The sequence below is a fragment of the Colobus angolensis genome, unplaced genomic scaffold, assembly GCF_000951035.1.
Source record: "Colobus angolensis palliatus isolate OR3802 unplaced genomic scaffold, Cang.pa_1.0 Scaffold56, whole genome shotgun sequence".
In the NCBI taxonomy this organism is placed as follows: Eukaryota; Metazoa; Chordata; class Mammalia; order Primates; family Cercopithecidae; genus Colobus; species Colobus angolensis.
The window spans coordinates 2,554,881-2,573,669 of record NW_012119154.1 but is presented as its reverse complement, the minus strand read 5'-3'; the positions used below and the strand labels follow the sequence as shown (position 1 = coordinate 2,573,669).

The following is an 18,789-nucleotide window of genomic DNA, read 5'->3' as shown; positions in this document are numbered from 1 at the left end:
GCCAAAATGCGTATTTTAATAGAAACTCTGCAGAGCGTTCACCAAAGTAGTAGGTTTTATGTTCGTTTTACAAAGGCTTTGATTCCTGCTTGCAGGACCACAATGGTAAAAGGATGTATGTATGGTAATCCCACCACCCCACATGCTATGTAAACCCCAAAGCACATACCTGGGAAGTAGCATAAAGAGACCTGGTTGATCACTGACCTGAAAGATTCAGTGTCGGGAAAGAAAGAAAGTGATGGCAAAATCTAAGTAAGAAAGCCCCAAGCAATTTAAAATTATAATCAGAAGTCAAAGTAGTTGTCATTTTAGTCGGTGGGCGTGGGTTTAATATATTCCATATGCTGTGCTTTTGTGTAAACGATGGTATATTGGCAACTTCTAGGTCTGGGGGTCTCCCATTGAAGTCTGGAATCAGCTGTCCCATGTCAGTTACTGTCTGAATAAGCGGACAATAAATGACATGCCGACAAACCTTAAATGAAGCCTTACAACCAGCCTTTCCTTAGGACTCAGCAATTGCTTTCAAGTATGGCTCACTTGAGCTCAGGAATTCAAGACCAGCCTGGGCAACATGGTGAAACCCCATGTCTACAAAAAATTAGCCAGGCATGGTGGTGCACGCTTGTTGTCCCAGCTACTCAGGAGGCTGACATGGGAGGATCACCTGAGCCCAAGAGGTAGAAGTTGCAGTGAGCTGAGATTGTGTCACTGCCTTCCAGCCTGGACAACAGAGTGAAATCCTGTCTCAAAAAATAATAAAATACAATAAAATGAACATGATTAATATTCTGTCATGGACATTTAGTTTAGGACTTTTGCTAAGCTATAAGGCATGTTAAACATTGAAGAGATGGTAGAAAGAAATTGATCTCTGAAACTGAGGGTCTTTAAAATTTGGGTAATATAGCTATGTGTGTAATTTTCAGAGGAATAATAGATATCTTGGGGTTTCAAACACAAGCAAAATTGTTCTCTCTTCATGTATAACACCTATATTCTCATGAAAGCACACCGGCTTACATTTATGTAAAGTAAAATTCAGACAAAAGTCATTCCAGCATTTTAGAGTTCAAGATAGAGTTACCTTTGGAAGAGGGGTTTGCATAATGACTGAAACAGAACATGGGAGAGTGGTATCTTTTTGGTTGCGAATAATATTCTGTTTCTTGGTTATTCTTGTGTGTTCAGCTTATGGACAGCATTGTGTTGATCATTCACGGTATGTTTTTGTTTGTTTATTATCTTACTACATTTTAGCAAAAAGTAAAAGTCAAAACCAAAAACAAACAGGAAACAAATCAACCATAAGACAAGAGGGGTGGGAGATCGTGGCAGCAGGCAAAGAGGCAGAGCTATGTATGTATCTCACAGCCACTGTCTTATACTCATTAGACTTGTTTCAGGTGTTTCAGAGGCCAGACCTTATTACATTTTCTAGTAGAAAGAGTTTGTCTTAGAAATATTTGTTTGATGCAACCTACCTATTGGTGTGACTATATTGATACTGTCCACTTATTGGGATAAACATGCCATATCAACTCAGGTCTAAAGAAGATTCTGCCCCTAGTTCTTCAATCTTGTATCAGTTCACAATGTAGAGTAGTCTTCTCCAATTATTAACACCTGCCGCCTTCCATCAGTAGCTGCCTTTAGATGATATGCCAATATGTAAGAAGTCCCGAGAAGGTAGAGCGTGTCTGGTGATTGGATGATAATACAGGATTATCATTCAAAATCATGGGTGCATTTAGCTCAACCAGCAGCTATGTTTCTGTGCTCTCTTGTTCTTGTGGCCTGGAAGCTGGTGGTTTCAAGCCTGGCATTTGTGTCCTCCAGAATCTTAGCAGCATTGCAAAGTAGCTAAGTGTCACCTTGGTTCTACCATTTCCTCTTTTCATCTTCTTAGATATTAATCTTCTCTTCAACTCTCAGGAGTTACCCTCACAAAAACATCTTTAAATAGAAACTTCAGAACTAAACAGTTAAAATTATGCATAACATTTGATTGATGATAATTTTAGAGCATTTACACATGATATATGTATTGCCTGTTTTATCATCATAATCATTCTGAGAAATAAAAGGTATGCATTTTGAAACATAACAAAACCTGACATTCAGAAACAAAGAAAAAATGTTTTGCAGATAATATACCTAAACTCTAAATCCAAGCTCTTTCCACTGCTTGCCTGGTATTTTTTCTAAAATTTTGTTATCTATCTCCAAGAATAAAGTTATAATGGTGAAATACCAGGTAATAGAGAAGTTATTTTGGACAAACAATTAATTCCTTCAAACCCCATGAGTAGATTCAGCATTATTAGGAGAAAAATCATTGGCTTTTGTACCTAGCTGATCCTGTGTGTGGATTTTCTCTGTACCATGAAAACATAGCCAAGTCCTATAACTTTGAAAAGTTATGTCCAACTTAGAATGGCATATTCCACTCTCCTTGCTGTCAAAAGAATTAAATGTCCCAGATCACTTAGGAAAAAGATAACAGACACTCTGTTAAGAGGCTGAACTAGGGAATAAGCAGCAGCAAGGGTTAAACATATTTCCCGCAAAACTCTCTGATCTTCTTTCACACCAGAATGTCATAAACTGGTACTTACTAGAATACAATACCTTACAAACAAGAATGCCTACTCTCTTTTGGCATCATTAAATTATTTATGGAGGGTCCATATGCTAGAAACTGTTGAATGAATGAGTCAATGAAAAGTGAAACCTATCTATTTGGTAGACAAGTACTTTCCTTCCAGAGTAAATCAGACAGGCTCAAATACAGAGAAGGTTGAAAGAGCAAGTTATTTCTGGAACAGAAAATGTGAATTTTGTTGAGTTTTGTCACTAAGATGATTAGAATGAGTGTCCAATGCCCTTCTTCTACAGAAATCACAAATCCCAGCCCAAGTGAGGCAAACTATTAAAAAAAAAAAAAAAAATTGCTGATTAAAAACAAACAAGCAAACACACACACAAACAACCGCCTTCCCCATTGGCATGTCCCAAAGTCATTTCAGAAGAAATTTTTGAAGCCAGGGGTTGAGAATTTGAATCTGTTTTTAAAGCGCACTCTAGCCCTTCCTAAGTATAGGTCCATGAGTAGGTTGTCCAACTCTCCAAGCCTCATCTGGGAAATGGGGAGAATTTTCCAACCCCTACCTCAGAGCTCTCTTGTGAAAGTTGTATGAACTCAAGTATGTGAGGGCACGTTGTGCAACTCCTGGTACAGAGTGAGTGTCCAGGTAGTGGTGATCCTCTTTCTCTTACAGCCTTATCTCACATTACTGGTTTTGTGTAGGAATAGAGAATCTGGGATTTGGGTTTGGAATCCACTAGAGACTAATACAGCAGCGCCACCTGGTGACCATTTCACCACAATAGTAACCTAACAACGTCCTAAAGATCATGGGTGAGAAAGCTATCTCCCTTTGTTTCTAAAGATTTAAATAAAAATACAGTCTCTTGATATATTAGAGAGACTTTTATCATTATTGTAAGTGTCACTCCTTAAAAAAAATCCAGAAATAATCAAATTCTCAGAGATTAAGTTTGAGTTATATTGTTTTTCATTCTGCCTTTGGAAAGCAGCTAAATGTTATCTTCATCAGCATCAATTAAAAAAGGCATAATGGAACATAAACCTTGTTAGAACTATCGAGAATTGACAGTTCACTCAGTTCTTCTTGGAGAAAATAAATTATTAGACAGTAAAATGCATAGATATGAGGTCAGAAAACCATGATTATTTTATGTACAAGGGTCACCATAATAAATGTAGTGTTTCTTCATTTCCTAGTCTTCATTCTCCTGTGTTCGTTCTTTGGAACCAAGGGTTTTTCAGCAGAAACCTCTAGGAACATTTTAGGAAATTCCAAAATGTCTTGCAATTTGAAACAACATTTTCTGTGCATATTGGGTGGTGGTGTAGTACTATTACTTTTTAATCCTAAACAAATAAACAAAAAAGAATTTCAGCTCTAAGAAAGCTTTGATAGAACATGGGTGTAGTGTTCTGAATGTTTGTGTCTCCCAAAAATTCATACGTTGAAATACCCCTAAGGTGATGGTATAAAAAAGTGGGGCCTTTTTGACATGATTAGCTCATGAGGACTCTGCCCTCGTAAATGGAATTAGTGCCCTTATGGAAAAGGCCTGTGAGAACTTGTTTGGCCCTTCAGCCTTGTAGAGATACATAAAAGCACAATCTATGAGGAACAGGCCTCACCAGACCCCCAAAACTGCTGGTGCCTTGATCTTGGATTTTCCAGCTTCCAAAACCGTGAGCAATGAATTTCTGTTGCTTAGAAATTACCCAACCCAAGGCATTTTGTTACAACAACCCAAACAGAACAAAGGCATTGGGTAAAACTAAGTTCAAGATCTTTGTTCCTTGCTTATTTTCTTAAACTATCTAATAAATCCCTTCTTCCAGTTTTCTCTAGTTTTCTCTTCTGCCAGTACAGTGTGAACTGATGTTCAGAAAGGGAAAATGTATATACACAACATATGCTTAGAGCCTGGACACCAGTGGCAGAGCTTTCTCCACACCCTCCCCTGGGTGCATGTATTCTAAAGCAAGAAGGTGCCGTGTGGGAAATCACCGTGATGTAGTGGTAGCTTCCAACTACACTATTATGCAGATTATACTAGAAGTCATAGAACAGAAAGACTCACAGACCAATAAAGATGCTGGAAGCACGGGGCTTATTAAATCAATTTTAAATCCACAGAAAAGAAGCAAGGTGAAAGTCATGGGATAGGTTGACTCATTGAGGGTAAAGTGTGAGAGGGGTGGAAGGATCACACTAGCTGAATATTCTGCAGTGTTGGTATATACACTCCTTTTCCCTCTGCCACATCATCCTTCTCCAGTGATGGTGTGTTATACCAGAGTTGGGGTTTGAGCAATGAAAGAGGGGGCCAATGGAACATTCTTACTCTCTCCAAGACAATCAGGGGCAAACCACTGAAATTCACCATTTAGGTTGGTGAGCTACTATGGGTACCAGAATGGACGTCAACAAAGAGTGAGCAAATGAAGACCTAATGAAGAGTGAATACTTAATTTTCTCATACATATCTAGTGCATCACATATAGTGTTTTCTTGGTCTTTCTTTCACTTTCTATTTTTGTTCACACTCACATGCTCTAGTTTTTCTGTCTTAAGGGTCGCTTTGTTGTTTAACACATTATAGGAATTTCATGTATCCCTTCGTTTTCCTGTCTTCTACAGTAGAATGGAATATTTTTGAACAACACAGCAAATGACTATTACAGAACAGGATATTATTGGCTGTTACATATGAGCTCCAAGTTTGCTTGGATGACTCCAGCCCAGAAAAAGAGAGTTTATTTTTATGTGCTTAGCACAGTCTTCTGTAACTCGAGGAACAGATACTTCCGATTTTGGTTGACCTGGATTTAATGCTTGCAGGGATACAAGCCATAGGTGTCAAATGAAACTGGCCTTCATCCAAGATTCATCAAATAGTTGGCAGATGTTAGGCAGATTTGGAGATAGGAATTCTGTGGTCTCTAAATCCCTAAACTTGAGAATGAGGAAGATTGTGGGAGTCCCTGGGAAGACCTAAATGGTCCTCTCTTTCTAAATTCCCCCGAACAGTGCCTTTCTCAGGTCCCCTTGGCATGTATTGAATGTTCCCTCCTCTCTCATTTTTTGTTAGCTGAGATGATTCTTTAAAAAATTCCAGCACTGTTCCAGATTAAAGGTGAACACCACTCCTTCCTAACAGCCCTCCTCCCCCAACCAGTCTCTGGATGAGTGCAGACAAACACAACAGCCTACTCAATTGATTTTATTTTCATTTTTTATTGAAAGCTTCATCAAAGAAAACAGAAGTTTAAACCTAACATCCACTGATCTACAGAAAGCCCAAGGGATGGGGGAGATAGTTGCTCATTTGACTGTGGTACAGATGAAGAAATTAAAAATAAAACCAGAAACACCTCAGAATTACAGAAGTTTCCATGACAGTCAGAGACAGCAGTACAAAAATGCTCTTAAATAAAGTTCAAAATTGAATGATGTTTCAGAAGTTCCATGAAGTTGAATATGGACTGAAACAAGGGTTTTAAAAGAAGCTGTGTCCCTTTTTTTTTTTAGAAACTGAATATCTCATAGCAGATACTACTACATATATTTTTTTAAATTAAGATTCCATTTTTTTCTTCTTCTTTTGAAATAAATGGAAGCATTTGTGTCCAGAATAGAGAAAACTTTTTCAAGTGTCTCTTTGAAATAATTTTTACAGTTCCTGAAAAGCAGGGAATAACTCATTTTTTTTATATATATATGAAGAGATAACATATTTGAGGGAGGAGGAAAGAACATCTTTCTCAGTAACCTAGACCAGAGGGTTTGAAACAAAATATAACATTAAAGTTACACTTTGGACATTATTTAAATTTGATGTGACCATAAAAATATCCATAGGAGTGTCAAAGTCATTCGGCCTTCATACAGTAATGCAGTCAAAATATAACAAAAACAATGCAATAGTTTTGGTCAAAGATTTAAAAATATGAATATGACTGTGCCAAGAGCTACCATTATACTCTCATTGCAGAACTTGTGTGGATCCATGCTGCTGGTTCAAATTTAGTGGAGTGAAGGAAACAAAAATAACTTTCTTTTGAGGGAAGCTGAATTCTTTGCTATGATTTTTTTCCTGTATATTCTGCAAGAATACAGCCAATTCTCAATTATTTGTGGTAAATAGGAAAAGACATAGATAATCAAAATTTATGACATATAATGTACTGACATTAATTTTACCAATGATTTCCAACTCCCTTAAGAAATTAATACTTTATAAGAAATAAAATAATCAATTCTTATTTCCAATTGTTTGTCCCACCCTCAGAGTGACATGCTAATAAAAGGAAACAGAGCCCAAGGCCTACACGTTGAAAAGAAAAAACAAAACACACCCACAAAGCAGATAATTAGCCCTTCAAAAATTGAAAGTGATTGTATTTATGCACAACTCAGAAACTGGGGCAGTAGTAAGAAAAGCTCAAGTATGACTCACTGGCCTAGTGGTTCTTCCTGCAGATCCAAGCTTGACTGCACCTCTCCTTCAGCTTTAAAGCTTTCTGAGTGGAAGAAAATTTTCTTGATATATTATTTTCCCTCACAAAAATAAACAGAAATGAATATTGAAAGACATTCATCCCTTTTTTGCTACAGAGAGTATCTACATGTTAGAGTATAAAGCCCATGATAAATTAATCTGGAGTGAACTCTTGTCTCTCACATCATACCAGGTCTTTGGGGTCACTTGGGGATTTAGCATTTAGTTTTTGTACTTTCCTGAATGCTATGTAATCTGCAAAGGACAGCCATGACCAAGAGCATTTGGGATTAAAGGACCAATTTCATACTTAATGTTAGGTAGGAAATGTTAAACTTGAGTCAGACCCAACTGTCTTCCAATGCCACAGTAGATGTCATTTGTAAAACAAATTGATTCATTAATGAAATCCCATTATCACTTGCCACAGGAAGGGTAGAGTGGACAGAATCAATGAGCCTGTTTAAATTCTGTCAATCCCTCAGATGGAAGTGAGAGGCTGTCAGTCTCAGTAAGCTCAAAATTTTGAAGCATGCCAGCTACAATAACATGAAAGACAAAATCTCATCCTTTACTTTTTACTGAAGACAAAGTAATATAGATCAAGGTTCTGTGACATGTTGAAGCTTTATTATAGTGCATGATTCCTCAAATGTGCTGAATGTTATACATGTACATAAATATTGTCCCTTCACTTGACTTCAAATCATATAAAAAACATGTATTACTGAAACCCACTTGAGAATTTCTCTCTGCTTATCAGCTCATCTGCAGTGGTTCATGCACTCAAATTAAGAATGAAAATGAATTGCCAAATGTATTTTAATCTCCTATTAACATCATAATCTGTCTAGACAGTCTATTGAAACTTCTCCTCAATCATGAAGATGACTCTAAGAGTCCTAATTAAATCAAATTTCACTTTTCATTAATAGGGATTTTAGGCCACTGTCAAAAAAAAAAAAAAAAAGGTATTTAGCAAATATCCCAATTATTTAAATAAAGAGGTTTTTTTTTTTTGGAGAAAAAAACAATTAGTTTTCTGGGGTCATACATAAATTGAAAGTAGTTTTATAGTTTTAAAGCACTTTGCAAGGGGTCCAAAGATGTATTTTTAGGCATAGTAAAATAAAGTGAACTTCCTGCTTTAAACAGCCTTCTTCGGTTGTCAGTCTTACATCTCTAATGGGAGAGATTTTAACACCATGCAGTTTTTCATTAGAAGGGGGTGGAAGTGAGTCATATGCTTTCAAATGTGACAGATCTGCTAAGGTCACAGGAAGAAGTAATTCAAGTGAAATATGGAGGTTAACGTTCTGAAATGTTGAAATCTACCAAGGAAACAAACTAATCCTGGCAAAACTAGAGTCAGGTAAGGATTTTTTTAAGAGTACTGTGACATTTGCAATATTCAAAACATGTCAGCATTCAAGGACAAACTGTCATCAGCACCTGCCAGTATTACCCCACTTGGGCTCATTATGTTGTCTTTAGAAGACCTGGCCATGTATTGGGGAGCTCCCAGTTACCATGCACACTTTGCCTCCCTTGACAACACCTTATCATTATTAAAAGAAAACTCACTCTTGCACTGACCATGAAACTAGAATTTAGATGAGATAGTGTTTCTCTCATTTGGATTGTGGCTTTAGTTTGTTTCCTGATGTTTAAGCTAAATCTTGGCATTAAAGTCAAAAGGAAAAATGGAAACATCCAAATAAATGCTTGAAAATCTGGTGGACCAGAATGCATGGAAAATTAACTTCAACTTAAAAAAAAAATTATAGTCCTAATTAGGATGGGCGACAAAGACTCTATTTCAAAAAAAAGAAAAAATCACTACAATATATTTATTTTGTTGATTAAATTTGAATTCTGCTGTCTGTATATATTGAAAACTTATTTTGGTTTATTATCACACAATGTAATGCTGCTTACCTGTTGATGCTTTTTTTCTCTCTCCCAGACTTGGCTCTTCAAAACAAGTCTTAGGTAAGACAACAGACAAAGCAGGGCAAATTTGAGTATGTGCCGTTGTTTTCCTTCTATTTTTTTTCTTTTTGGTTTGAAAACATATATTTTATAGAATGGCGTGATATAAACTATCCAAACACAAAACACACATGAACACATCAAATGACAGGTCATTTCCTTTTGCAGAAAGTGGCTTAAAAAATTGATATTGAAATTTCATAGTTGAAAAAAATATTTCTGAATGTACAAATAAAGCAGCAGTTTTGAATAGAAACAGGAAGTTACCTAGGCACATTCATTAGCCACATGGTAGCTACCTCTTAGCCTCATTGTTGATTGTGTAAATGAGACTTTCTTTGTATCACATTAATACATGTTTTTGGTTATTTTTTCACAGAAATGAAAGAAAGTATGTTGGTTTCATATTCAAATGAATTATGCCCAGGATAATCCTTATTTATACAAAGAGTTTAGAGAGTGAAAAAGAGAAACAGAAAATATGGTTCCCATACATGTCTTTTTGTACCCCAGAAAACTTTGGGGCCCACTTTTCAAAGATAAAAACTTAAGTGCCACCTTTATAACACATGGGAAGCTGAAGGATGGAACAAAAGACAGTAAAAATCTAGCATTTTCTCTAAAGGATGAAAAACCATAATGGTGGGTGTGACCAGTTGGAATTTCTCTGTAACACACACACTACATTTTTTGGATACACGTTGTCTCCAATGTGACCATAAATATATGGAGTCATTCTCTGATTTGAGCTTCCAATTCATGGGGTTGCAAATAAGAGAACCAGAGTTTATATGAATAGTGGAATACTGACAATTTCACATGAGTCAACCTTATTACCCATGTTGACATAATGGGAATATGATTTACCTTTAAAACTTTTTAGTTTTTAAAAAGCCTACCCTGTTTTATAGTACACTTAAATACATTTCCCTGCTTCTTTTGGACTAAGACAGGCTCCTGTGACTTAGTTTGCGAAAAAGAGTTTCACCTATTTGATTCAAAGGATTCATTCAGAAAGCAATCTAGTGAATGCTTCACCTAACAAAATTCTATTCCATTGTCCTTAATTTCAGGTAAAACTGTAAAGGTTGAACACATATCTCATGAATTAAAAATGTAGATATATTTTACAGGTGGGTCAATTTAATTCATTTTAGACAAAGTTTTGCATCATTCTAAATGCAAGTATTCCTCCTTGGCTTACATGATTGATCATACCTAATTCTTTTGGTTCTTATTGATATAAATCATACTGTTTCTTGATTGTCAACTAGCATTTTAAGGGCTTCCCTACATTCCACTAATAGAATTCTCCTTCTTATTGGGCCTACATGCCTCAAAGAATTAAACTGAAAGAAAAAGTTCTTTCGGCAACACCAAGATATGAAAATACAATGAAAATACAATGAAAAGAGGCAAAAAGAAGATACCCCCTCCCCATTTGCAAAACCAAGGTGACTATTCATGGTAGGTGATAACAAAGACAGAGGTGAGAAGACAAAACCCAGAGGTGGTGTAATTTAGAGGGAAGACTATTGTTACAAATACAATGATACCTTTCCAGGAGACCACTCACCATTTCAGAGAATATCACTAAGTTTTTTGACAAGTGACCTTTCAGACCAGGTTCAGAATGTGTCTTTAGCTGAAAATTCATATAAAGAATATTCAACCTGTTAAATAAGCATCTTGGTTTACTAGTGGCCATCAGTACAGGTTTCACTATTCAAGACAGCTAATGAGAAACCAGGAAAGCTCACAGAATTTAAAGCCGCTTGGCTCTATCAACCAGTTGATACCCAGAACTGTTCATGCTGAAACTGCTAAACACAGCAGGTACAAGCTTCTGCTATCAATGAATATACATTTAAAGAAAAGAAAGACAACTCCCCCCACCCTCTTTTTTTGCACTATGTAAAACATCAGTGGAAGGTAGTTTAAACAAACAACAAAGTAAGAACTGGTCCGGCCATGTCGGTCAAATAAATTTTTTTTTGTTTTTTTTTTTTTAAAAGAAAAGAAATGAAAAACAACCTCTATCTTCTGGACTGTAATAGGGTGTCACTTCATCTTTGGTATAAAATAGGCCATCCATAGGCTGAATTTGATCACAACTAGGAAAGACTACAGAAATTGTCAACAATTTCTCTATCTATTGCTTTTTTTTTGTTTTTTTTGCACTTTTTGACCATAAGCTCCTATCTACTTAAGTTTTTTTTTTTTTTTAATGCTCTTAAGCTAGGTTTTGCAATGTGACAAGCAAAGCTGACTAAAAACTTTGTAAAGCTCATAAAAAAGACTGCAGATAAAAAGCACTAGTGCTTTTGCTAGCGATCACGCTTTGAAAATTAAAAAAATCTGCATTCTGCCCCCAAACACGCATTATTTCTAATGCAGTTGTTTTTAAACCAACATTAATAACTTTACTGTAAAATGTTTTAGCCTTTTAGAATGATTCATGTCAACACTTAAGACAAAGTTCATGAAAAGTCCCAGCATTTTTCCAATTCTTGCAGTTGCCATGGTTTCTTTTATCAACAAATTTTCTTCAAATGAAGAAAAACATTTTCATTTAAACTGTACAGTTTTTTTTCACCCTAAAAACTCAGTCTTAAACGTCTGTGCCAGTTAAAGCCAGCACAATATTTCAATTCTTTCTTGATTTTTGTTTTTAACAAGACGTTGACAGCTTGCCTCGAGAGCCTTTGACGTCCTTAAAATTAAGGCAATTAAGATTCAAGATAAACCTTACCTAAATATTTCTAAGAAAAAATAAAATAAAAAAACCCACTAGATTTAAACAAGAAGGGAAAAAGAGAAAGTAGCTTAATTGTTGAGGAAGACAATTCGTTTCCATTTCTATTGCCCGCCTCTTGACATCAGGTTTTCTGTTTTAAAAAAAAAAGTATCTACACCTTCAGGAAAATTCTGAATTCAATTCAAATGTTCATCCACATAAAATATCAACCTTCAATGTTTTGTAGTGTTTTTTTTTTTTTTTTCCTCTTCTGGAATTTTTTTCTGTAGTTAAAAAAAAAAAGATGGCAAAAATAAATTGTCAGACCACATGAAGACCATTTGCACAGCACATAAAAACTGTTTTCATTGGGTAAGGTATAAAACTAAAAAAAAAAAAAAAAAAAATGCATTCCATTGACGTCTGTGCAAACTGGAAGCCAACTTCTTGTTCAACGAAGTTTCTTCATTCAAGGCAAAGATTCAGACGGACATTCTTCAGTCCTGTTTATGGTCTGTGAAAACAATTGAATAAGAGTGGTCATTAAATGAAAGTAACTTTGAAATCACCTTCTGTGCCCTTTTCCAATGAGGCAGCTTTAAAAGATACCAAGCTTTCAACATAACACAGTCACAAAAGCATCATAACATCATACTGAGTCTATGAGATTGTCAAATTTTGCCACTTTCACTTAAATACAGATTTGGGCCAGAGAGTTTGTTTACATTAAAAATCAAGGTTAATAGTTTACGTTGTAGCTCCTTATAGGTCCTTTGAATAATTCTGTTCCTTCAAAACTACTATAGGAATCATCACTAATTCCAGCAGCATATATGAAATTCTTTACTCTGCACCCAAAATAACTGGGTTGTATGTTATCTCATGGTATTCATCACGTACATTTACATAAGGCTTATTGCCTGAGGAAATAAGTGAGGCAGTTAAGAGGCCAATGCAGTTTTGTTCTCTTTTCCTCTTCCCCTTCTCTTCTTTCTTGTTCATTCCCTCTGTCAAGATTATAAGTTCGTGACAGCAGGAACTATATTTTACTTATACCTTTTGCCTTTTAGGCAGAGTGGTATATACACAATAGGTGTTTAACTAGAAAAATATCAGTTTACTATATGCCACTTTGCTTAGCTCATTTCGAATAGACTTCTGCTACTGCCCTTTCTACGTTGCAAGGTTAACCTTCCAGCAAGATGACTTTACTCTTAGCTCTTTTGCCCACAGATTAGAAGTTTGTAAAATAACTTCAGAGTTGTGCTATAGAAAGAAGGACCTTTATATTATCTGTAAGTCACATTTAGCTGAAGGCCTTTTTGTTCAGGGTATCGGATGACAGCAAAAAGTTATGCAAGTTCTTCTGATGCGCAGTTGCTTAATTTAGTAAGTATGACTGTTGCTATGTATAGTTTTACAGATTGTTTACTATACAAGATGCATGACTGAGGGAGTGGGGGCTACATTTCAGCCCATTGTCTGTTCCCCAAGGTATGTACCCTGGAGGAGAGCTGTAACCCCAGTTCACAGTGTTTTCAACTGTGTAATGTGTAGCTTGAGACGACCCAGAAAGGACATAGTTTCCTAATTTGCAAAAAGCCATCATATGAGCCAGCTATGGCTATTAGGAACCTGATTAATTTCTTCCTAAAATCATGTGAGGAAAGCTCCCAGTTGATATATCGAATATTCAATTTTTATCAATAGGTTAAGTCCCTAAAAATATATTTCTGTGTTACATGAGAAAGTGAGATATCTTTTGAGAAGCAAAGCAATCACAATTTTCATACTGTAGCAACAATAAGAAAAATTTTATTAGTGGTAGTCATGGGAACCATGCTTTATATTTTAACTATCTCCAGCTTTGCAAACTATAGACTTAACTCCATTTATTTCTAAAAATCTACATTACTATGGGAACAATTTTTTTTTTTTCCCTTGGTTATATAGCTGTGAGTTGGGGGATGGTGAGGGGAGAATCCGTTCTTTGTTCCCACTCCCATCTTCTACTCTGATATTATTGTGTACTGAACTGAAAATGCCTAAAACACTATGAATCTCTTTAACAGCTGCTCAGTGAATGATGTCTTATTCAGTGGACTACAGTGCATAGACGACCTGACCCATCAAACTCAAGTACTTGATTCACTGGTTTCAGAAGCATTGATATTTATGAGCTAGGCTGGACGTACTTTAGGTTTTATAACTGTACACAAATGCTTCCAATAGCCCTCTCCTGTAATTTGCTTGGTTCTTAAAGTGGCCCCTTTGCCACATGAAAACAAATGATGGCAAATAGATGGTTGTACTTTACAAGTTCATGTTTGCTAGCTGAAGTTTGAAGGAAAAAGGATCTTGCCATTGAATAGAACTGAATTCACTCCTGCCCATCTCCTCTGTCCTGGAATAAATGTGAATGTGCACATTTACATAATACTTATGGATTGCACTGAAATTCATAAAAATAGAAGGGTTCTAATTTTTTTTTTTAGGCTGGGATCTTTGGCAACAAGAACATGTTAAGTTGGACATTTTAGAAATAAAATAGGGTACAACTTGAAAACAGGAATTCATGTGAAGAAATAATAAGTATGGAAATCATTTGCAAATTGTAAAACAGTGCACATACAATGTATTATTACAATATATTACAATACATAAAATGTTGTATTATTCACAAGTGTAAAGGACATAATTTGCTCATCATTAATATACTGACAATGTATAGAAATTTGGTATTCATGGCAGTTCAGTTAGCCAGAGAAGATTTGAGGTATAAAAAGAACTTGCAATACCAGGGTTGAAATGAGGGCCTTCTAAAGTCAGAGTAAATGTGGTAGAGTAGGAATTTCACTGAATTTAAGAATACAGAGGCATTTTGAATCCTCTCATCACTCCTCTTCCCTCAAAAAAAAAAAAAAAAAAAAAAAAAAAAAAAAAAAAAAAAAGCACAGTGGATAGATTGGAACATAACAAAATATAATCTTAGAAATCTGTTTTAGAGCAGGAGGAAGTCTTAGAGATAGCCAAATGAAGCAATATTTTCCAGAATAATTCCTGACAGACTAGCTTCATGTAATGCTATGTAAAAAGTGAGATTCTGTGATCCTGATTCTGGAAAAAGTCACAGTACATTCCCACTACTGGCTAAATTAAAGAAGTAGTTAGGGTACCCATAAAGAAGGGCATGAATATTTTAAAAAAATTGTTCTTGAAAGAATATAATCTTTTACATAGGTATCCAAATTACAACATGTAGATGAAACTTTGTGAGATATCTTTAATAATTTAATTTTTCTTTTTTCTTTTTTTTAAATTATACTTTCAGTTCTGGGGTACATGTGCAGAATGTACAGGTTTGTTACATAGGTGTATACATGCCATGGTGATTTGCAGCACCCATCATCTACATTAGGTATTTCTCCTAATGCTATACCTTCCCTAGCCCCCCCACCCCCAGACAGGTCCCAGTATGTGATGCTCCCACCCCACAGTGTCCATGTTCTCATTGTTCAACTCCCACTTATGAATGAGAACACGTGGTGTTTGGTTTTCTGTTCTTGTGTTAGTTTGCTGAGAATGATGCTTTCCAGCTTCATCCATGTCCCTCCAAAGGACATGAACTCATCTTTTTCTATGGCTACATAGTATTCCATGGTATATATGTGCCACATTTTGTTTATCCAGTCTATCACTGATGGGCATTTGGGTTGGTTCCAAGTCTTCGCTATTGTGAACAGTGCCACAGTAAACATACGTGTGCATGTGTCTTTATAGTAGAATGATTTATAATCCTTTGGGTATATATACAGCAATGGGATTGCTGGGTCAAATTGTATTTCTGGTTCTAGATCCTTGAGGAATCACCACACTCTCTTCCACAATGGTTGAACTAATTTACTCTCCCACCAACAGTGTAAAAGCATTCCTATTTTTCCACATCCTCTCCAGCATCTGTTGTTTCCTGACTTTTTAATGATCGCCATTCTAACTGGTGTGAGATGGTATCTCATTGTGGTTTTGATTTGCATTTCTCTAATGACAAGTGATGATGAGCTTTTTTTTATGTTTGTTGGTTGCATAAATGTCTTCTTTTGAGAAGCGTCTGTTCACGTCCTTTGCCCACTTTTTGATGGGGTTGTTTTTTTTCTTGTAAATGTATTCAAGTTCTTTGTAGATTCTGGATATTAGCCCTCTGTCAGATGGATAGATTGCAAACATTTTCTCCCATTCTGTAGGTTGCCTGTTCACCCTGATGATAGTTTCTTGTGCTATGCAGAAGTTCTTTAGTTTAATCAGATCCCATTTGTCTAGTTTGGCTTTTGTTGCCATTGTTTTTGGTGTTTTAATCATGAAGTTTTTGCCCATGCCTATGACCTGATTTTCTTCTAGAGTTTTTATGGTTTTAGGTCTTATGTTTAAGTCTTTAACCTATCTTGAGTTAATTTTTGTATAAGGTGTAAGGAAGGGATCCAGTTTCAGTGTTTTGCATATAGTTAGCCAGTTTTCCCAATACCATTTATTAAATAGAGAATCCTTTTCCCATTGCTTGTTTTTATCAGTTTTGTAAAAAATCAGATGATTGTAGATGTGTGGTGTTATTTCTGAGGCCTCTGTTCTGTTCCATTGATCTATATATCTGTGTTGGTACCAGTACCATGCTATTTTGGTTATGTAGCCTTATAGTATAGTCTGAAATCAGGTAGCATGATGTCTCCAGATTTGTTCTTTTTGCTTAGGATTGTCTGGGCTATGCAGGCTCTTTTTTGGTTTCATATGAAATTTAAAGTAGTTTTTTCCAATTCTGTGAAGAAAGTCAATGGTAGCTTGATGGGGATAGCATTAAATCTATAAATTACTTTGGACAGTATGGCCATTTTCACATGATTATTTCAATAGATGCAGTAAAGGCCTTCAATAAAGTTCAACAGCCCTTCATGCTAAAACCTCTTAATAAACTAGGTATTGATGGAATGTGTCTCAAAATAATAAGAGCTATTTATGACACACCCACACCCAATATCATTCTGAATGGGCAAACCTGGAAGCATTCCCTTTGAAAACTGGGACAAGACAAGGATGCCCCCTCTCACTATTCCTATTCAACATAGTATTGCAAGTTCTGGCCAGAGCAATCAGGAAAGAGAAATAAATAAAGGGCATTCAATCAGGAAAAGAGGAATTCAAATTCTGTTTGCAGATGACATGATTGTATATTTAGAAAAGTCCATCATCTCAGCCCAAAATCTCCTTAAGCTGTGATAAGCAACTTCAGCAAAGTCTCAGGATACAAAATTAAGGTGCAAAAATCAAAAGCATTCCTATACGCCAGTAACAGACAAACAGAGCCAAACGATGGGTGAATTTCCATTCACAATTGCTACAAAGAGAATAGAATACCTAGGAATACAACTTACAGGAGATGTGAAGGACATCTTCAGGGAGAACTACAAACCACTGCTCAAGGAATAACAGAGGACATAAACAAATGAAAAAACATTCCATGTTCATGGATAGGAAGAATTAATAATTTGATTTTAAAAAATCTTGGAGGCCAGGCATGGTGGCTCATGCCTGTAACCCCAGCACTTTGGGAGGCCAATGCAGGAGGATCGCTTGAGGCCAGGAGTTTGAGATAAGCCTGGCTAACATCACAAAATCCCATCTCTAATAAAAATACAAAAATTAGCTGGGCATGGTGGTGTATGCCTGTAATCCCAGTTACTCAGGAGGCTGAGGCAGGAGAATTGGTTGAACCGGGGAGGTGGAGGTTGCAGTGAGCTGAGATCACGCCACTACACTCCAGCCTGAGTGACAGAGTGAGACTCTGGCATGTGCTGTCTGTCTGTCTCTCTCTATGTATATACACACACACACACACACACACACATATAAATATGTATATATAAAATATATATACACATATTATATAAAAATATATATACATATATAATATATATAAATATATATGTACTATATATAATATATATATAATTAAAACAATAATTTTAAAAAGCCTCTTAGAATTCCCTGAGAGGAAGGCATCACACATCCTAATCTTTCTGGAAGTAAAACATTTGCTGTATTTATCTGACGCTCCAGGAGGTCATGTCAATTAGTATTTTTATGACTTTGAAACAAGCAAACTATTTCACTTAGTTTAAACCAGTGTATCCCAACATAATGTGACCAGAAAGTACTTCCCCACCCCAACTCCAGGGCACAGTGGCAAATCCTCCCTCAACACTAGAGACCTAATTAACACTCTTTGGAGAACACTGATGTAATCCTCCCGCTGTAGAGAAGAGTAAAATGAGGCTCCAAAGGGCTTAGTGATAACTAGGAAGTGGTAAAGGTGGAATCTGAACCAAGGACTTCTGATTCCACATATTACGATTTAACTTTGATTGAAGACATACTTTTCAGATCTAGTTATTTTTAAGGTTTCCTACATAGCACAAAGGAAAACAGATAACTTGGGTGGGAATTGGAATGCTCATAGAATTTCCAAAATAAACCACAGTTATTTCCTCCTTCTCTGATTAGAACCTGGAATCCTTTTGCATTAGTAGCCTCTTTTTATTATTATTTTAATGGTTTTTGGAGTACAAGTGGTTTTGGTTACAAGAATGAATTCTATAGTGATGAATTCTTAGGTTTTGGTGCACCTGTCACCTGAGCAGTAAACACTATGCCCTATATGTAGTCTTTTATCCCTCAAGTAGCCTCTTGTAACAATGGGAGAAAGAAAACTCCATAAATTCTAAAATGTGAAGTCTTTTGATTTACCTTGAAATGTGGAATTTGGAATATTAAATATTTGCCAACATGTATCCGAAATATAGTCCCTTAATCCATAGGCACATCATTTATATTTCTCAAACTCTTCCTTTAAACCATCTGTTGTGAAGTCTGTACTTTACAATGTCTTTAGGATAGACAATTGT

General features: G+C 35.9%; 1 protein-coding gene across 3 annotated transcripts in view; it reads right to left on the bottom strand.

The window, feature by feature from the left end:
• Window positions 1-5,817: 5,817 nt before the first annotated feature.
• Window positions 5,818-18,789, bottom strand: part of RBMS3 (RNA binding motif, single stranded interacting protein 3) — a 760,872-nt gene continuing 747,900 nt past the window's right edge. For all 3 annotated transcript variants that reach the window (XM_011961526.1, XM_011961529.1, XM_011961530.1), the window contains one exon: window positions 5,818-12,353. In XM_011961526.1, the coding sequence (XP_011816916.1) occupies window positions 12,347-12,353 (7 nt within the window). In that variant the 3' untranslated portion in view covers window positions 5,818-12,346. The remainder of the gene's footprint in view (window positions 12,354-18,789) is intronic.